A 22,038-nucleotide genomic window follows, 5' to 3' on the forward strand; every position below is an offset into this window, starting at 1 on the left:
TAAAGGAATTAGATAAAGAACACCAAGCAAAACCCAAAGTGAGTACCAGGGAAGGAAATAATAAACACAAGAGTGGAAATAGATGAAATAGGGTCTTTAAAAAAAGCAATACAAAAGGTCAATGAAATCAAGAAGTGGTTCTTTGCAAAGATAAAATTGATAAACCTTGAGCCAGACTCATCAAAGAAAAAGAGGACTCAAGTAAATAAAATCAGGAATCAAAAAGAAAAGTGACAACTGACACTACAGAAATACAAAGGATTGTAAGAAAATGCTACAATTACATGCCAACAAATTTGGCAATCTGGAAGAAATGGATAAATTTGTAGAAACATGCAATCTTCCAAGAGTGAGTAAAGAAGAAACAGAAAATCTTAACAGACTGATAACTTCTAATGAAATCAAATCAGTAATTGAAAAACTCACAAACAAAAATCCTATACCAGGTGGCTTCACAGGTGAATCTTACAAATATTCAAAGAAGAATTAACACCTTCTCAAACTATTTCAAAAATTCAAGAACATGGAAGGCTCCCAACTCATTTTACAATGCCACCATTATCTTGATTCCAAAGCAGACAAAGACATTACCAAAAAGAGAGAAAGACAGAGAGAGAGAGAGAGAGAGAGAGAGAGAGAGAGAGAGAGAGAGAGAGAGAGAGGACAGGGAGGGAGGGAGGGAGGGAGAGAGGAAGGGAGGAAAAGAAGAAGTTATAGGCCAATATCCCTGATGAATATAGATGCAAAAATGCTCAACAAAATATTAGCAAACCGAATTCAGCAGTACATTCAAAACCATGGTCAAGTGGGATTTATTCCTGGGATGCAAGGTTGGTTCAATATCCATAAATCAATTAATGTGATATACCACATAAGCACACTGAAGGGTTAAAATCATTTGATCATATCAATAGATGCAGAAAAAGCATTTAACAAAATCCAGCATCTGTTTATGATAAAAGCTCTCAGCAAAGTGGGAATAGAGGGAACATACCTCAACATAGTAAACGCCATATATGAAAAAGTCACAGCTAACATACTCCATGATGAAAGACTGAAAACCTTTCCTGTAAGAACAGGAATATGACAAGTATGCCCACTTTTGCCCTTTGTATTGAACATAGTATTTGGAAATTCTATCCAGAGCAAGTGGCAAGAAAAAGAAACAAAAGACATCTAAATTTCTTGTAAAAGAAGAAGTCAAACTATCTGTTTGCAAATGACATGATCTGATATGTAGAAAAGATTCCAGATGCACACCAAAACACCTTAGAACTAATATGAATGCAGCAAAGTAGCAGGATACAAAACCAACACGTAAAAATTAGTTGCATTTTTATACACTAACAATGAACAATTTGAAAGGAAATTAAGAAAATAATTCCAGGGCAGGTACCAGATGGTGCGCAGGCAGCAGCCCCAGCCCACATCTGGGCCCCTCGTGCCCTTGTTTGCCCATGGCTCCAACCCCAGCCCAGCTCTGCCCATAGCCATGGTAGGCCTGCTGAGCCTGCAGGGTGTGTCCAAACTCATGCATGTGAAGAAGAAGGGCAGCGGCATCCTGGACAGCCCAGACTCTGGGCCAGCCCCAGCCAATGGGGGCTTACGACAGCTGGGGATTGTGGCAGCAGTGGGGAGTGCACCCTGGCACCTGGGGCACTGGAGCCCAACGCGGCAGCAACCCCAGAGCCCTGAATGCAGCCTCTCCCCACCCCCCTGACCTCCACCTGCGCTCCAAGGATATGCCCCCTATCCTTTGGCGAAGGAGTAGAGTTTGACCCCTTACTACAGATAGAAGTAATGCACACTTCCTTAGTCCAGAGAGGCACTTTGTTAACAATGTCCATGTGTCACTGGGCCTGGCAGTGGCCTCTTGTGGCCAATCACCTGCATCCCCATTTGCACATGGCACAACTACAAGGCTGAGCTGCACTTTGAACCTTGTCACAAGGCCACTGCTTCCTTAGCACCACCATCACCTACCCAGAGTTCCCCAAGACCGTCTACACCACCACCCTGAATTACAACTGCTGCAAGACACTGTGGAGGTTCCTGTCCAGTGTGGAGCTTGAAGCCACAGAGTTCCTGGGCAGTGATTACCTCTCAGATGAGTGCTGACTCAACAAGGCTGTGTGGGGCTGGACCAGTTCTTCCTCTGCCCTGGCCAAGTTGGGCCACACTGCCCTTGAGTGTCACTTATACCCCTAGAAGTCTAATCTAGACATATGTCTAAGCCCAGCCTGGGGAAGAAAAAAAAAATGTCATGGCATCTATAGTAATTGAGAATTTTGTTTTTAAATTTTTTTCAAATTGTTTTTAAAAGGAGTGTATTTCTCATTTGCTGCTGCAGTTTCCCCCAAAGTCTCAATTTGATGAGAAAATAAAAAGATGACTGGAGCAAAAGGAAAATGGCCACAATTTGAAATAGGGAGGGAGGGGAGAGCTCCTCTTCCATTGGTCAGTTTGAGGAAGAGCATGGGGAACTCTCTGGAATGGAAAAAGTGAGTTTTAAGAAATTTCAGCCTCAGATGTCTTCACTGCTATGAAAGTGATGCTAATTCAGTAAGCTGTGACACCCATATGGGTTCAATCTGTGGAGAGTTGAATTCCATTCCATTTTTCATTTCCATTTCTATCTCTTGGAATTCTCTAAATTTTTTTAATGACATCACAAAAATTCCAAATTGCAATATAAGATGCCTTTTTAAAAAAGAAAGAAAAGGTTCATTCTGTTTTCACCTCTGGGATGGTCAGGTCAAGTGGTGGCAGAGTTTGGGAGCAGTGGCTTCCGTTCTGGTTCCTTCCACCTGTTGCTTCTGAGCTCAGGCTCTGGCAAAGCACCCCTCACTCTTGGCATCTGTTAATGTCTCTATAGGCTTGTGTAACTCTCCTAATATGTATTTTTGGGTTTCCAAATACTTTCCTATTTTTTTCATGAGGCAAAACATAGTAAAGAGAAACAGTATTTTCTTTAGAGAGAAATGGCATTTTAAAAGAATGCTTAGGAAAAATGCTTTTTGGGACTCCACAAGGGGGGTTTCACTCATGATGGGAACTGGTGGCCACACCTAGGATGTCTGTCTATATTTCAGGTGATCTGCTTCGTCACAATGGGTGTCTTCTCCAGGCGCCCTGGGTCAACTGATCTTAGGCCTTTGATAATGTCAACATTGCAAAGAATTCTGCCAATGCCTTAGGTCTCAGCCAAAAACAAGGAAAATGCGCCCCCCAGGTGAAGCAAAGGTGAATTCAAAATAGTGAATGATGTCACAAGTCCAATTCCAAAACTTGGGTGCTGCTACGATGGTACACATTTCTTTTTAAGTGTTCAGTTTAGTGTAATTCACACTCATGGTATTAGGTGTGAAATGAAGAAACTTTGTGAATTCAGCTGAACTGGCCTCTGAAGCAGGGGGTAGGGGGCTGGGCTAGAAAGCTGCAGTGGGCCAGGTTGCCTCAGGCTTCACCCCCAACCTGCTCTGCCTCACCCCAACCCTTAATTCTTCCTCCTGCAAATCCCTGAGGTTTTTGAGTGAAGAAAGTGGCACATGGCTTTTTCTCTTCCAGTATTGAAAACAACAAATCATGAATATTTCCTTTGAATATACCCTAATTATGTCAAGGGCTCAAGGGTTACAGAGTATTTTAAGTTCAGACTCCCGCTATATCTCCCTGTTTCTATTGACAGCTTTCATCTGTTCTGAAAGCAGAATTGATAGCTCTGTGGGTACCCTGGAGCCACAGCAGGGACTTTTGTTCCAAGGAGAGCAGGTATGGTGATACTCACGCACATTTAAAGTCAGTGGAGGCCTATAGAGCCAAATTGTCTAGTGTCCTCTTCAGATTTAACAACATTTAGTCTGTCATGCTCGTAACTGATGGGACACATCCCCTCAGTGGAGCCTTCAGTGAGCAGGGTGGTCCCAAGTTTGCCACAGTTAGGCTCAGTCGGGACCCCTCATAGGGGCACTCTCCTTAGTAATGCAGAGCAACAAATACTTCTTGCATTTGGAAGAGTAAATACACAGCATTTGTGGTTAAAAATGGATTTTTCTCTCTGATTCCATACTCTTGTCATTTAAGACAAGTGGTAAATATAATTTTTAAATTATGTTAACAGAATTCCCAAGGCTTTCCTCTGGCCCAATAGGGACACTTGAATGAGCTCAGAACCCAATCCTGGGCAGCATGGCAGGAGAGACAAGTGCAGAAGGATAGGGCCTTTGTTTATAGCATGGTTCTGAAATGTCTATATGAGATTTTGTTTTAGGGGGATTGAGTTAACGTCAGACAAATCATTCTAGGTGTGGAGAAAATCTGAACTATATCAGTCAAGTAAGTAGAAGTGAGTGATTGTGAATGTGTAATGCTAATGGAAAAGCAGGTTTTATTTTAAGTTATTCACTAGGGAACCAACTTTAGTTCTTTCTAATCCTTCAAACCAGCTTGGCTGCAAGTTGCATAAAAGGAAGCATGTGAAGACACAGTAGGACACTTCAGGGTAGATAAGTTACATTATCAGTGGTAGATTCATGTTGGTTTGCAAGGTGGAAACAATGATTTTTAAAGCTCATTAAAAGCCAAACATTCCTAAGTGTATCTGGGAGATACAGTGTAATCATTAATTAAAAAGTCTCTTGTGGGGGTTCCAGTCAAGATGGCACAGTAGGTAAACACTGTGCTTACCTTCTCTTATGACCACATTGAAATTACAACTAAACTACTAAACAACCATCATTGAGAATTGCCTAAAATCCTGCAAAACCGAAGCCTTACAATGAAGGACATGTATTAGAAACCACCTCAAGACTGGTGGGAAGGGCATATGCAGAATGGGCTGGTTCCACACCCATCGGTGACCATTAAAAGTTGGGAGGGATATCTTGGCTGTGGAGATCCCTTTCGTCCCCCGTTCCTCCAAGAATGAGAGGTCCCAGCCCCATCCCAGCCCAGGGTTCCAGTACCAGGGAGAGAAGTCCCCATAATTTCTAGTTGTGAAAAACAGTGGAGATTGTGACTTAGAGAGATGGAGGGCAGCTGGAGTCCCACCCACTTCTCTTAAAGGGACAGTGCAAGGACTGGCTCTGAGCTCCAGTGCTGGGGTAGCAGCTGGAAAGGCAGCAGGGACATGTGGTGGGAACTGAGTTGTCTGGCTTGGGGCAGGGGCTGGAAGGGCAGCTTTCTCCTGGACAGAGGAACTGGCAGAGGCCATTGGTTCTTTGTTGAGCCCTCCCTCCTCCCAGCATGCAGACGCAGGCAGCCACCATATCTGAGTCTCCACCGTTTGTTTGCCATGCCCTGGTGATTTGAGACCCTGCCCCGACCAACTTTCGGACACACCCAAGCTTCTGTCAGTGGCGTTTTCCTACAAACCACCTGCCTTAGCTCATGTTACAGAGTTTCCTAGGCTCCCCCAAAGGTTTGTGGAACCCAGAAAGCAGCGTCTGGCTTGAGCATGTCCTGTACCTATGACTGAGCAGTCCTAAGCCCGGCATTAGTGACAACTAGCCTCGGTTCACAGCGTGGCCTTTTGAGGTACTTCCAAGCATGGCATGGGCAGCAGCCATGTACGGATTTCTCTGGCTCCTGCCAGGTTGCCCCAGGTGGAGCACAGTCTGCAGCTGAACTTGACCTGGATCAGATCCCCTAGTGGCCAGCTTCTAAACAAGCTGGAGAATCACTCAGCTGCCTCCAAGAACAACACACACCTAAGGGGCAGATTGGGCAAGCATCAGAGCCCTGCTGAGGCAGATCCTGTTCTGTAGGGACAGCCCTTGCACCACAACTCCACCACTGTACTCAGCCACTCCTCACAACCAGTGAGCCCAAAGGTCAGTCCCTCCCACTGATGTGCAAATAGCAACCAAGGCTCAACTACACAAGGAAGCGCACACAATCCACACAAGGGACACACCTGCAGTGCATGGCTCAAGTGACCAGGAAGACTGCACCACTGAGCTCCACAGCACACCTACTACATAAGGCCGTTGTACCAAGAACGGAAGACATAGCAGCTTTACCTAATAAATAGAGATAAACACAGAGAGGCAGCCAAAATGGGGAGACAAACATGTCCCAAATAAAAGAACAGAACAAATCTCCAGAAAAGGAACTAAACAAAATGGAGACAAGCAACCTATCAGACAGAGAGTTCCAAACACTGGTTATAAGGATGCTCAATGATCTCAGGGAGAACTTCAATAAAGAGATAGGAAGCATAAAACTGGAGGTAGAAAACATGAAAAATAACAAGTCAGAAATGAAGAATACAATAACAGAATTGAAGAACACATTACAGGGAATCGTTAGTAAATTAGATGAAGCAGAGGATCCAACCAGTGATATAGAAGATAAAGTAGCAGAAAACAACAAATCAGAACAGCAAAAAGAAAAAAATCCCCCAAAATGAAAGTTTAAGGAGCCTATGGGACAACATCAAATGTACCAACATTCGCATTATAGGGGTACCAGAAAGAGAAGAGAGCAAGGAATTGAAAACCTAGTTGAAGAAATAAGGACAGGAAACTGCCCTCACCTGATGAAGGAAATAGATTTACAAGCCCAGGAAGCTCAGAGAGTCCCAAGCAAGATGAACCCAAACAGGCCAACACCAAGACATGTCGTAAAATGCCACAGGTTAAAGACAAAGAGAATCTTAAAAGCAGCAAGAGAAAAGCAGTTAGTTACCTACAGTGGAGCCCCCATAAGACTGTCATCTGATTTCTCAACAGAAACTTTGCAGGACAGAAGGGATTGGCAGGAAATATTCAAAGTGATGCAAAGCAAGGACCTACAACCAAGATTACTCTACCCAGCAAAGCTATCATTTAGAATCAAAGGACAGATGAAGGGCTTCCCAGACAAGAAAAGGCTAAAGGAGTTCATCACCACCAAACCAGTATTACAAGGAATCTTACAGGGACTTCTTTAAGATGAAAAAAAATTAAAATATGAATAATAAAATGGTAATAACTACATGCCTATCAACAATTACTTTCAATGGGAATGGATTAAATGTTCCAATCAAAAGATAGGGGGGCTGAATGGGTAAGAAAACAAGACCTTTACATATGCTGCCTACAAGAGACGCACTTCAGATCGAAAGACACACACAGACTGAAAGTAAAGGGATGGAAAAAGATATTTCATGAAAATGGAAACAAACTAAGAAACAAAGAGCTCGGGTAGTAATACTTATATCAGACAAAATAGACTTTAAAACAAAGACTATAAAAAGAGACAAAGACAGACCTAGTAATCCCACTTCTGGGTATTTATCTGAACAAAGCCAAAATGCTATTTTGAGGGGACGTGCTCATCCCCGTGTTCATTGCAGCATTATTTACAGTAGCCAAAATATGAAGTCAACCTGGGTGTCCCTGAATGGAAGAATGGATAAAGAGGTGTTATGTTTATACAATGGAATATTACTCAGCTGTAAAAAAGAATGAAATTTTGCCATCTGCAACAACATGGATGGACCTAGAGGGTACTGTGCTGCGTATAATAAGTGACAGCAAAAGATGAATGTTATATGATTTCACTGATAAGTGGAATCTAAAGAACAAAATTAACAAATGAAAGAGAAACAAACTCATAGGTACAGAGAACAGTTTGGTGGTTGCCAGATGGGAGGGAGTTAGGAGTGGGTGAAGAGGGGAAGGATTAAGAAGTACAAATTGGTTCTTACATTGTAGTCATGGGGATGTAGGATATAGCATAAGGAATATAGTCAATAATATTGTATTAACTATGTATGATGTCAGATGAGTACTAGATCTATTGTGATAGATGGGAAAGGGGTTGGGCAGGGTGAAAAAGGTGAAGGGATTAAATACAAATTGGTAGTCACAAAATAGTCATGTGGATGTAAAGTATAGGGAATATGATCAAGAATATGGTAATAACTATGTATAGTGCCAGGTGGTACTAGTCAAGGGGATCACTTCCTAAATTATATAAATGTCTAACCACTATGTAAAATAATATTGAATGTCAACTCTAATTGAAAAATTTTAGAAGGTGGGAAAAGATCAATAATATTGTAATAGCATGGTACAGTGTCAGATCTTTGCTGGACTTATCATGGTGATCACTTCTTTAGCATAAGGAATATAATCAATAATGTGGTGATAACTGTATAGAGCTAGGTGGGTACTGTTGAATAACTATGATGTACACCTGAAACTAATATAATACTGTATGTTAGCTATATTTTAATAATAATCTTTAAAAAAAAAGAAAAGCATCTTTCCACCTCTTAACCCCTACCCCAACCCCTGACAGTCACTGATCTTTTTACTGTCTCCACAGTTTTGCTTTTTGCAGAATGTCATAGAGTTGGAATCATAAAATATGTAGCCTTTTCATATTGGCTTCTTCACTTAGTAATATGAATTTAAGATTCCTCTATGACTCATTGATTTTTAGCATTGTCTAGATGTACTGGTTTACCCGTTCACCTACTGAAGGACATCTTGGTTGTTTCCAAGTTTTTGCACTTATAATAACGTTGTTGTAAAAATCAAAAAAAGTATCTCTTCTCAGTCTCTTACATTATGTCTTTCATGTGATAAGGGTGATTTTATTTTCAGAGAAAAGCTTTTCTTTTCAAATCCAGCCAGACCTTGTAAAAAAGAATGATTACCTTTTCATTTGACACTTTTCCTGTTTCTAACCTTAGGAAATTCAGAATAGTATTTGACAAAAACTATTTTTTTTTTAAATTTATTGGGGTGACAATTGTTGGTAAAATTACATAGCTTTCAGGTGCACAATTCTGTATTACATCTATAAATCCCATTGTGTGTTCACCACCCAGAATCAGTTCTCCTTCCATCACCATATATTTGATCCCCCTTACCCTCATCTCCCACCCCCCACCCCCCTTACCCTCTGGTAACCACTAAACTATTGTCTGTGTCTATGAGTTTCTGTTTCTCATTTGTTTGTCTTCTTCTTTTGTTGTTTTTGGTTTATATACCACATATCAGTGAAATCACATGGTTCTCTGCTTTTTCTGTCTGACTTATTTCGCTCAGCATTACACTCTCAAGATCCATCCATGTTGTCACAAATGTTCCTATATCATCTTTTCTTACCGCCGAATAGTATTCCATTGTGTATATATACCACAACTTCTTTATCCATTCATCTATCGGAGGACATTTTGGTTGTTTCCATGTCTTGGCCACCGTAAACAAAGCTGCAGTGAACATTGGAGCACACGTGTCTTTATCTCTAAATGTTTTCAGATTTTTTGGGTAGATACCCAGGAGAGGGATTGCTGGGTCATATGGCAACTCTATTCGTAATTTTTTGAGGAACCTCCACGCTGCCTTCCATAACGGCTGCACCAGTCTGCATTCCCACCAACAGTGTATGAGGGTTCCTTTTTCTCCACAGCCTCTCCAACACTTGTTACTATTTGTCTTGTTGATGATAGCCATTCTGACTGGGGTGAGGTGATATCTCATTGTGGTTTTGATTTGCATTTCTCTGATGATTAGTGATGTTGAGCATTTTTTCATATGTCTATTTGCCATTTGTATGTCCTCTTTGGAGAAATGTCTCCAAGTCCGTTTCCCATTTTTCAATTGGGTTGTTTGTTTTTTTGTTGTTGAGTTGCATGAGTTCCTTGTATATTCTGGATATTAGCCCCTTATCGGAGGCAATGTTTGCAAAAATTTTCTCCCATTCAGTTGGTTGCCTCTTTATTTTGTCGATGGTTTCTTTTGCTGTGCAGAAGCTTTTAAGTTTCATATAGTCCCATTTGTTTATTTTAGCTTTTACTTTCATTGCCTTTGGAGTCAAATTCATAAAATGCTCTTTGAACCCAAGGTCCATAAGTTTAGTACCTATGTTTTCTTCTATGCAGTTTATTGTGTCAGGTCTTATGCTTAAGTCTTTGAACCATTTTGAATTAATTTTGGTACACGGTGACAAATAGTCCAGTTTGATTCTTTTGCACGTGGCTATCCAATTCTCCCAGCACCATTTATTGAAGAGGCTGTCTTTGCACCATTGTATGTTTTTAGCTTCTTTGTCAAAAATTATCTGTCCATATTTATGTGGTTTTATTTCTGCGTTCTCAATTCTATTCCATTGGTCTATGTGCCTGTTTTTCTGCCAATACCATGCTGTTTTGATTATTGTAGCCCTGTAGTACAAGCCAAAGTCAGGAAGTGTGATACCTCCATTATTGTTCTTTTTTCTTAAGATTGCTTTGGCTATTCGGGGTCTTTTGTGGTTCCAAACAAATCTGATGATTTTTTGTTCTATTTCTTTAAAAAATGCCATTGGGAATTTGATGGGGATTGCTTTGAATCTGTATATTGCTTTGGGTAATATGGCCATTTTACTATGTTGATTCTTCCAATCCATGAGCACGGAATGTCTTTCCATTTCTTTGTGTCTTCTTCAATTTCTTTCAAAAATGTCTTATAGTTTTCAGCATATAGGTCTTGTATTAGAAAATTCCCTCAGCTTCTGTATGTCTGGAAAGGTCTTTATTCCTCCTTCATATCTAAAGGATATATTTGCTGGATATATTATTCTTGGCTCATGATTTCTCTATTTCAATAGTTTGAATATTTGGTTCCACTCCCTCCTGGCTTGTAGAGTTTCTGCTGAAAAATCTGATGATAATCTAATGGGCTTTCCTTTGTAAGTTACTGTCTTCTTTTCCCTGGCTGCCTTGAGGATTCTTTCTTTGTCGTTCATTTTAGGCAGCTTCAATACAATGTGCCTTGGAGAAGGCCTGTTGGGATTGAGGTAATTAGGTGTTCTATTTGCTTCTTGGATTCGAGGGTCCAGTTCAGTCCACAAGTTTGGGAAGTTCTCATCAACAATTTGTTTGAATATATTCTCTGTTCCCTTCTCTCTTTCTTCTCCTCCTGGTATGCCCATTATTCTTATATTGCTCTTTCTGATGGAGTCAGAAAGTTCTTGTAGAGTTCTTTCATTTCTTTTAAGTCTCAAGTCTCTTTCTTCTTCCATCCGTGTCATTTCCAGGTTTCTATGTTCGATTTCACTGATTCTTTCCTCCATCTGGTCAACTCTACTACCTAAGCTGGTTATTTCATTCTTAATTTCTTCTATTGAGTTCTTAATCTCCAGAAATTCTCTTTGGTTCTTTTTTAAAATTTCAATCTCTTTCGTAAAATGCTCATGCTGTTTTTTGATTGAGTTTCTGAGTTCATTTAACTGCCTATCTGTGTTTTCTTGCATCTTGTTGAGTTTTTTCAGAACTGCAATTTTGATTTCTCTGTCATTTAAGTCACATATTTCTGTATCTTTAATTGCCTTTTCTGGAGATTTTTCACTTTTTTTCTGAGCAGTCTTGTTGCCTTGGTTATTCATGGCAATTACTGATTTACTATTTCTCTTCCTACACATCTACAGGAGTGGCTTCTGCAACAAGTTGATAGGAAGCGGTCTTTGTTTTGTTTTCCAGTACTTGTTGGTAGAATGTTTTATTTTTTCTCCAACTGCAGCTTATTTTTCTTCTCCCACACGATAGTGCTATGTTTTCTCTGCACTATTCCAGCTTCTCACACAATGGGGGGATTCTATGGGAGACGGGCTGCTCCTCTGTTAATAGTTCGTCTAGGTCACAGGGCGGAGTGTCCCGGTGGGTATGCGGAGAGCTTTTGATGTTCCAAAGCTCTTCCAGCTCCAGATTCAGAGCCCTGTTTCAGCAGTTCTGTTTACTTCTGCAGGGATCTGCCCAGATATGTGGGGCCAGGGGCGGGGTGAGTTGTGAGAGGTGGCCCAGAGCAATGGCGGCGACCACCACCACAGCCGGTCCTGCTTCCACAGCTCCCTCCCCTTTGCCGGAACTAGTTGGGCTGCGAATTTGTGTCTGTGGTCCACATTTCTGAGTACAGCAAATATTCTGTTCTTTTGATCTGACACAGCTACTGTTCTGTTTCTAGCACCGGGCAGGTGGGGGCAGGGCGAGCTCTGGGAGGGTAGGGAGGGGGCTGCTAGTCTCAGTGCCTAAGGCTTCCGTTCTCTGCTCGGCAGTGCGGGCTTAAACCACCGTTTTCAGCCTTCTTCCCTCAGTCTTTTCTCCGAGGTCTCTGCCATGAGCGTTGGGTTCAGCCGTGGTATATGCTGTCCCCTCAGCCCTGTGGGCCACAAGCAGAGCCCTAGCAGTCCGAGTTCTTCCCTCTCCCGCAGCTGCGGTAGTTCCGGGAAGCAGTGAGCTCGGAGCACTGAGCTAGGTCTGAGTCCTGCGCCCGCGCGGCTCCGTCTCTGCATTGCTCCCTTTCCTCCTCCCCCCACCCGTGCGAATCTCCCACCTGTAGGTGATTTCGGTAGTGGGCCTCTTCGTCTTGCCTGTCTGCTGTGCAGGGAGTCCTTTGTGGAGTTATAGTTGTTCGATTCATTGTAAATTCCAGGGGAGCTTTATAGAGGCTCTCCTCACGCCGCCATTTTTCCTCCGTACAAAAACTGTTTTTTAAATTTATCTTTGATGTCTGTCTCACTCCATTTTCCTTTGTAACTTCTTTGTTTAACAATAAATTATATGTTTTTTTAAAAGGAAAATTCCACTTACAGTAGCATCAAGAAGAATAAAATACTTAGTAGTAATTAACTTAAGCAAGGAAGTGAAACACGTGCATTGAAAACTATAAAACATTGCTGAGTGAATTAAAGAAGACAAGGAAATGAATGGAAAAACATTACATGTTCATGGATTGGAAAAGTTAATATTGCTAAGATGACAATAGTATGCAAACCAGTACAGTGTAATCCCTATCAAAAACCCAATGACTTTTTCCCCAAGAAATAGAAAAATTCATCTTAAAATTCATATGGAATCACAAGGGACTCTGAAAAGCTAAAACAATCTTGAAAAAGAACAAAGTTGAATAACTGACAGTTCTTGATTTCGAAATTTTCTACAAAGCTATAGTAATCCAAACTGTGTGATACTGGGATAAAGAAAGAATTACAGACAATGGACCAGAATAGAGAGCCCCAAAACGAACCTTCACATAATGATCAAATGATTTCTGACAAGAGTACCAAGACCATTCAATATGGAAAAGATAGCCTATTTAGTAGATATTGTTGGGAAAACTATACCTATATGCAAAAGGATGTTTGTCAGATCATTACCTAACACTATATACAAAAATTAACTCAGTGGGTGAAAGAACTAAACAAGAGCTAAAGATATAAATCTCTTAGGGGTAACATAAAACTATAAAACATAAGGGAAAACTCCATAAAGTTGGATTTAGTGATGATTTTTTGGCTATTACACCAAAAGCCCAGGCAACAACAACAAAAAAAGAAATGGGACTTCATCAAAATGAAAACCTTTTTGTGCATTAAAGACATGGAATATATTTGTCAATTATTTATCTGATAAATGATTAAGATCCAGAATATATAACGAACTCCTATAACCCAACAATGAAAAAACCAAACACCCAATTCAAGAATGGGCAAAGAACTTGAATAGATTTATTATTATTATTGTTATTGTTATTATTATTAGTTTCATGCGTACAAAGCAACATAATAGTTAGACATTTACACTACTCACAGAGTTATGAGTTCGTGAACTCAATTGTCAGACCTTTGTGTGTGTGTGTGTGTGTGTGTGTGTGTGTGCACGCGTGCGCGTATTTGTCTATTATTCTAATACACCTTCAGTTGTACAGCACATTGGTCATGCATCTACACAGGAATAGACATTTTTGCAAAGAAGATATACAAATGGCCAACAATCACATGAAACTATGCTAATCATCACTAATCATTAGGGAAATACAACTTAAGGCCACAATGAGGTACCACTTTATACCTATTATATACGTATTATATAATAGGATGGCCATAATAAAAAAAAAAAAAAAAAAGAAAACAAGTGTTGGCGAGGATATGGAGAAATTAGAACCCTTTTGCACTGCTAGTGGGGATATAAAATAGTGCAGTCACTATGGAAAACAGTACAGTATTTACTGAAAAAGAAAAACAAAATTACCATGTGTTCTGGCAATTCCACTTCTGGGTATTAACCCAAAAGAATTGAAAGCAAAGATTCAAACAAATAATTATACACCAATTTGCATGGTAGTATTATTCACAGTAGTTAACGGGCACAAACCAAATGCCCATTGATAATGAATGGCATATACATACAATTGAATAGTTTTTACTCTTGAAAAGGAAGGAAATCCTGACAACATTTCTGCATGAATGAATATTGAAGACATTGTGCGTGAAATTAGCCAAACACAGAGGACAAATATTGTATAATTCCACTTATTTACATTACATAGAATAGCTTCATACTCGAAATGAAAAATAAAATGGTGGTTACCAGGGTTCGGTGAGGAGGAGGGAGTTATTGTTTAATGGTTATAGAGTTCCAGCATGGGATGATGAATGAGTTCTGGAAATGGATACCGTGGTGATGGTTATACAACAATATGAATATACTTAATGCTACTGAAGTGTACACTTATTATAAAAATGATAAAAATAGTAAAATTTTTGTTGTGTATATTTTATATTAAAAATTTAAAAATCCTAGACTGCAACAGTCTTCTCTTCCTTTGCCCACACTGTCCTCTGCTTCTCACATGGGTTAGCTGGAATACCTAGTACTTTTCTCTTGCCACGATTCCTGGCCATCCTTCAAGACCAAACTCTTGGGCCTCTCTCATGAAGTCTTTCCCGATGTGTGTGTTCCAGTATGCCCTCCATTTTGGAATAGTGTTAAGGATATACGAGTAAAACTGGGCAGGAGGATGAAAATGGGGTTTAGAAATGAATTTGTAGATGAGTGACCAAGAAGGTCCGCCCTGATCATCCACAGTGTAGGGCCATAAATTTCACAGGTGAGAAAACCGAGGTACTGGTTGATGGCACAAGACGACCCCAAACCTAGGGTGTGCGATTCAAATCTGTGCTCTTTATCACTTTCCGCTTGTGCCACTCAGGCCTGAGAAGGCCAAGGGGGCTTGGGATTTAGGGGAAGGACCGAGTTGTAGTTTAGTCTATGCCATTACTGAATTGTATGAACTTTAGTCACTCAGATGCTTCAATATTTATTTGATTGGTCATAATTTTTAATCTTTAAAATTCTTAAAACTCAGAAAGTCTGTTATGCTTTACTACTATTTAATTTTTATATGTTGTCTGCTCTTCTCTCTCCCTAGATTTAAAGTTCCTGAGAGTTAGGGACTCTTTTTTGCATGTATTCTCTAAACAGCCCACCCAGAATCTTGAAGGTAGATTCACAGGTGCTGCTGGATAGCTAATAACAAAGGTTTACAGGTCTTGGAACACATGGTGGCAGGATCTAGATATCTCTCCTGCCTGCCCCAGGGCAGTCTTCTCCCTACCCTTCACCCTGAGTCATGGACAAGGCTGGCTCTTCAGTGAACAGGGCTGTGTTTTGTGTTATAGGCACACATGGCATTCAGGGATGTGGCTGTGGACTTCACCCAAGAAGAGTGGATGCTGCTGAGCCCTGCTCAGAGGTCCCTGTACAGGGAGGTGATGCTGGAAAACTACAGCAACTTGGTCTCACTGGGTAAGCCTGACATCTCTTAGGAATCTTATTCTTGCTGCTGTGTACTTTAGGATGTGCTTGAAGCAGCTATCTTGCTTTCTGACTTGGCCCTCGAGCCCATAACCTGTAGCCACCTTGTTTTCTTTTCCTGTGAGCAGGAATTCCATTTTCTAAACCAAAGCTCATCACCCAGCTGGAGCAAGGGAAGGAAACCTGGAGAGAGGAGAGAAAATGCCTACCAGCCACCTGTCCAGGTGAGTGGAGAACTCTGGGCAAGTGGAGCAGAGAACTGCAGGCAGCTCGGGGGTGGGAGAGAGGAAACATTGCTCAGGTGCTGGAGAGAGAAGCCTTTCTCCTCACCTCTGGGTTGCTGTTTGCATTTCCTGGCAGGCTTCCTTCCCTTCCAGACCTTCATCTTCACTCGAGTGTGAAGGGGCTTTCCTCCACTAGAAGCCTTTCTTTCTCCCACTGTGTTTGCCTTCTCTACCTCACTCAGTTCTCTTTCACATTCATGGGCTTCTTTTTCGTTACTATTTTTTTTAAAAAAGATCACACAAGAATGGTGGGGGCGGGGGGGTGTGTGTAAGGGGAAGAGGGAAACTAAGTGAGCTAAAGAAAGAAGGTTAATAAGCCCAGGAGGAAGGCTAAAAATCCAGTTCATAAATTGAAATGGAATTCTTAAAAAACTGAGCCAAGAATAGTTTTTAGATTTTTTAATGGTTACGTATGTACCTATATAATATCCTCAGTTTTACTTTAGCCCTCAAAGCTTAAATTATTTACTATCTGACTGTTTAAGAAAAAGTTTGCTGACTCCTGTTCTAGGGGATTACAATATACAGCCCTAACTTTTCTAATTCTATTTATTCTGGTTCCCATTTTATGTAAAAATATAAGAACATTGCAATTGCATAGTTCCCAATTAACCCCTCCCCCCAGCATCCTTTATAGTTGTCATTTGTGTTATACCTACATACATTGTAAACTCCCTAATACAATGTTAAAATATTTGTTTTAAACACTCATGTATTCTTTAAATCAAGATAAAACATATTCTTTTATATGCATCTAGATAATTTACCAACTTCTATACTCATTCATTTTTTTCCTGGAGATCTGAGTTTCTTCACCCTAAAGGACTTGCTTACCATTTTTCTGTGGTGCAGGTGGCAGTGTATTTGCTATATTTTGTTTTTCTGAATGTATCTTTACTTCACCTTCATTCTTGAAGGATATTTTCATTGGATATAGAATTCTAGATTGATTTTTCTTTTTAGTGCTGTAAAGATGATGTTCCCCTTTTCGATACTGAAGCATCTGAATGACTGAAGTTCATACAATTCAATAATGGCATAGAGTAGCTGTCATTTCCATAATTGTTACCCCGTTTTATCCCCTCTGACTACTTTCAAAGTTTTCCCTTTGTTTGGTATTCAGTTGTTTGACCTTAATGTGACTGTTCAAGCATACTTTTCTTTATATTTTTCCTGCTTGGGATTCACTGAGATTTTTGAATCTGTAAATTTACAGCTAGAGCCAAATTTGGGAAATTTTCAGACATTGTTCCTTCACATGTTTTTTTCTGTTCCCTTTTTGGGACTACAGTTACATGTGTATTAGTCCTTTTGGTATTGTCCCACATGATAGGTTAAGGAGCCTATCTGTATTTTTAAATCTTTTTTTCTCTCTGTTCTTCAGATTGGATGATTTCTGTTGATCTCTCTTCAAGTTTACTGTCTCGTCTGTCATCTCCAATATGCTGTTAAGCCCCTGGCCAGTGCATTTTTCATTTCAGATATTGTACTTTTTAGTTCTGTCATTTCCATTTACTTTTATTATAATTTTCTCTTTTTGTTTGATATTTCTTATCTGTTTATTAATGATGAGTCAATTTTTCTTTACTTTCTTTAACAGAAAACTCAGATACTTAATCTATATATTATTAAATGAAAAAGTTGCAGAAGATATACACTGTTCAGTATTTTGTTTAAAAAGGGAAGTGTGTGAAAGACTGTATACTGATACGTTTATGTGAACACAGAAGTCTGTATTGTTATTTACCATTACTAGTGATTACCGTGATGGGAATAGAATTGGAGAGAGTGGGGCAAGGATTTCTGGGAATTTTTCTTTCTGCTTAGCATTATTTTTAAATTATAATGGTATAGATAACTTTAAAGAATTATGTGTGTGTGTTAATTTTTGAAATACTTTTGTCAATTTTATAAATGTCTCATGCACAAAAAAGTATGTTTTCTTTTTCTATGTAAGAAATTTTCTATTTCTGTTTTATTAAATTTTAAAAAGAGTCTTACAATTAATTGTCTTTGAATCGAGGGAATATAGCATATATAATAGAAATTATTCCTATTATTTGGGTTGTTGCTATCCTTACTTTTTATCTGCTAGGAAGAGTCATAAAGCTCCCCAGTGTCATTGTAATTTATATCAAATTCGCCATTTATTTCTAAGTTTTTGCCTTATATTTCACTTCAGTAAACTGTTAAAGATTCATGACAATTATAATCTCATTTATTAATGAAGTTTTTAACATTAAAATTCTGTTTGTTCCATGTGATATTTGTTTAACTTTCCCTTTCTTTCTGGTTAGTCTTAACACCAACTTTCTTGTGTATTTTTTTGGTATGGTATTTCTGTGTTCATCCTTTTATTTTTAAATAAAAATAATGTGATTTGGGTGTTCTTCTTTTAAGTAGCAGCATGTAGCTGGTATTACATTTTATGCCAAACTAAGTGTTGTCTTTTATAATAGGGACTGTGTCCCTTCCACATTTACTGTAATAACTGATAAGTTTCACAGGACTTACTTAGGAGCTGACTATGGGGCAGATGCATAGGTGCTTGACTACAGTGATAGGAGAGGTCAGGGCAGAGGAAGTAAAGCATCTACTTCAGCTTGGGCTGCCAGAACAAAATACCACAGACTGGGTGGCCTAAACAGCAGAAGTTTTTTTACAGTTCGGAGGCTTATAGTTCTTGGAAAATCAAGGTGTCAGCAGGTTTGGTCTCTTAGGAGGCCTCTCACCTTGGCTTGCGGATAGCTGCCTTATCACTATGTCCTCACGTATTTTCTCTGGGCGTACACATCCCTGCTATCTCTTCCTCCTCTTATAAGGACACCATCATATTGGGTTAGAGCCTCACCCTTACCAGCTTTTTAAACCTGAATTACCTTCTTAAAGGCCCTGTCTCCAAATACAGTAGCATTTTACATAAGGGAATAATTCTGAAATGTAGATGTATACATAGTTGTTTTTTAAAAGTTCAGTTCATTGATCAGGGATAGCGTGTTCAGGTAGATCCAGTAAGATCTGTACCGGATTTTTCAAATTGTGTGGTTATTTATTGCCTTCAGCTGACTTTGTTGAAAACCTACTGCCTTGTAGGAATTCTGGTACAAAATAATCCTCTTTTTTTATTTGTTAGTGAATGGGGAAACTCTAGTTCAGATATCTCACACACAATTTCTTTAGCCACTTTTGTGCTGCTTCCTGCACTAGGGGTTCTCCAGTCTGAATGACTACTCTCTCAATCTATCCCTCTGTCCTCATAGGGAAATAGCAAAAGATAGGACATTTCCACATGGATCCCCGGTTAGATATCTGTCAAAGAAAATGCTTATGGACACAGTTTATATCAGTGTGGGTCGTTGTTAATTAGAAGATAATTGTAGTAAGGGGAAAAGATTGTTGCATAATGGCCCTATTTAGAGAGCCAAAACTGCCTGTGATGCTTTTATAGTCTGATACATAGAAGAGGCTTAGGAGTAGGTTTTCTGGATTGTAATGGAAATTGGAAGATGTGATAGGCTGGAAAAGTAGATCATGTAAAGGAAGTCTTGACTGGGTCGCACTTAAGTTTTAAGCATTTTGAAGAACAGGGAATCGAGTCTTGCCATCAGACTTGGGGGAATGGCTCAGGTTGCCCCACCGAGTCTCAGTTCTGACTCAGACTCTTCTCTCTGCAGCAGAACCAAAGCAAGAACTCCACTTCTGTCCTTTTTGCCCTCCGGATTTCTCCAGTCCTAAGTTCCCCATGCAGCACATGCTGTGTAATCATCCCCCCTGGACCTTCCCATGCTTGTGTGCAGGAACTCATGTCCAGCCAGGGGATCTGTGCCCAGGGGACCAGAAGAAGCAGGAACAAGCCTCTGATCCAAGTTCCTGGAGGGAAACAGCAGAAGGTCATGAGAGAGGAGCCAAGCTTTCATTTGGAAAGACAAAGAAAAGGACTTTAGCAGCATTTTCCACGCCACCCCAAAGGCAGCCAGTCAGCTCTAGGAATGGCATCAAAGGGGTGGAAATAGAGGCCAGCCCCACTCAGGTGGGGAATCCTGAGGAAACAGACAAATTGCTGAACAGCATAGAAGTCTTAGGATTTGGAACAGTCAATTGTGGAGAGTGTGGACTGGGCTTCAGCAAAATGACAAACCTGCTTAGTCACCAGAGGATACACTCAGGGGAGAAGCCATATGTGTGTGGGGTGTGTGAGAAGGGCTTTAGTCTAAAGAAAAGCCTTGCCAGGCACCAGAAGGCACACTCGGGAGAGAAACCTATTGTGTGCAGAGAGTGTGGACGAGGATTTAACCGGAAGTCAACACTCATCATACACGAGAGGACACACTCAGGCGAAAAGCCTTATATGTGCAGTGAATGTGGGCGAGGCTTCAGTCAGAAATCAAACCTCATTATACACCAGAGGACACATTCGGGGGAGAAGCCCTATGTGTGCCGGGAATGTGGGAAAGGCTTTAGCCAGAAGTCAGCTGTCGTTAGACACCAGAGGACACACTTAGAGGAGAAGACCATTGTGTGCAGTGATTGTGGACTAGGCTTCAGTGATAGGTCGAACCTCATCTCACACCAGAGAACGCACTCAGGCGAGAAGCCTTATGCCTGCAAGGAGTGTGGGCGATGCTTTAGACAGAGGACAACCCTCGTCAACCACCAGAGGACACATTCAAAGGAGAAGCCTTATGTATGTGGAGTGTGTGGCCACAGCTTTAGCCAAAATTCAACCCTCATCTCACACAGACGGACACATACTGGGGAGAAGCCTTATGTGTGTGGGGTGTGTGGACGAGGCTTTAGTCTGAAGTCACACCTCAACAGACACCAGAACATACACTCAGGGGATAAGCCCATCATGTGCAAGGATTGTGGGCGAGGCTTCAGCCAGCAGTCAAATCTCATCAGACACCAGAGGACACACTCAGGGGAAAAGCCCATGGTATGTGAGGAGTGTGGGCGAGGCTTCAGCCAGAAGTCAAACCTCATTGCACACCAGAGGACACACTCAGGGGAAAAGCCGTATGTGTGCAGGGAGTGTGGGCGGGGCTTCAGTCACCAGGCAGGTCTCATCAGGCACAAAAGGAAACACTTGAGGGAGAAGCCTTACATGTGCAGGCAGTGTGGACTAGGCTTTAGCAATAAGTCCGCTTTAATTACGCATAAATGGGTACATTCAAAAGAGAAGCCTTGTGTATGCACAGAGTGTGGCCAAGGCTTTATCCAAAAGTCACACCTCATCTTACATCAGGTGACACATCAGGGGGAGAAGCCTTAGGTGTGCAAGACCTGTGGGCAAGGCTTTAGCTGGTAGTCTCACCTTAACAGACACAGGAGGATGAAACATCTCCACCACAATCCACCACTCCAACCTGACTCTCAAACCTCTTCTCTGTTTGGGGCAATATTCTGACTCCTTACGTGGTCTTTGAAAGTAAAGATGGTGGTGAGGACTAAATCAACATTTTTACACTTTCATGAAATGGAGTAGAAAAATGCATTCCATAAGTGGTCAGAGGACATTTGGCTTAGTTTACTTTCCCCACACTAAATCTTCATGTTTTGTGGCCTTTTGTTTTAATAAACTTTGCTTCTTTACAAATCTGTAACCTGGCTGTGTACCTCATTCACTCATCTATAACGATAGGGAATAAGGAGTGGTACAGATATCTTGAACTCTTCCAAAATCCACTGTTCCACAAGAACTCAATTCCTTGGGAGACATAAGAACTGGGTCACTAGTATATTGATTGGAAAGTGGTCCCTTGTATTAGAGAATCTAGGAACTGTGTTCAGGGATTTCAGGTGAGGGGAGGGAATCTTCCAGGTTTCTTCCAGAAAACATGTCTTCCTCTGGAGTCCACTTTCATCTGCAATTGCCCTCTTGCCTTGGCTTTTATGACAGCTCTCTTGCTTGCATCTCTTCTTACCTCTCAGGTGTTTATTGCCTTTGCTGAATCATCCACTAACCACCTCTTTTGCTTTTCTCAGGCTTTAGTCTCTGGTTCTCCCATCATGGAGCGCCCTCAACACCCTCAAGTCCCCACACTCAAGTCTCAGGGCTTGGTGTTTGAGCTATGACCAAGCAATTCTTTAGTCTCAGAATCTTGGGTCTCCAGCCACACTCATATCAGGTCACCCCTCGCTATACCACCTCATCAGCACTCCAATAATATAAAGACCTTTAACCAT

General features: G+C 40.8%; 1 protein-coding gene and 1 pseudogene across 2 annotated transcripts in view; both read left to right on the plus strand.

Annotated features, from left to right (window-relative positions):
- ZNF133 (zinc finger protein 133) overlaps positions 1–21,455 on the plus strand; it is a 43,107-nt gene extending 21,652 nt beyond the window's left edge. For both annotated transcript variants that reach the window (XM_074317234.2, XM_019710725.3), the window contains 3 exons: positions 15,433–15,559; positions 15,697–15,792; positions 19,527–21,455. In XM_074317234.2, the coding sequence (XP_074173335.1) occupies positions 15,433–15,559; positions 15,697–15,792; positions 19,527–21,124 (1,821 nt within the window). In that variant the 3' untranslated portion in view covers positions 21,125–21,455. The remainder of the gene's footprint in view (positions 1–15,432; positions 15,560–15,696; positions 15,793–19,526) is intronic.
- Positions 736–2,836, plus strand: LOC109434050 (refilin-B pseudogene; annotated as a pseudogene).
- Positions 21,456–22,038: the final 583 nt, after the last annotated feature.

Source organism: Rhinolophus sinicus, chromosome 13 (genome assembly GCF_057876585.1).
Source record: "Rhinolophus sinicus isolate RSI-liver-muscle chromosome 13, RSI-T2T, whole genome shotgun sequence".
Lineage (NCBI taxonomy): Eukaryota > Metazoa > Chordata > Mammalia > Chiroptera > Rhinolophidae > Rhinolophus > Rhinolophus sinicus.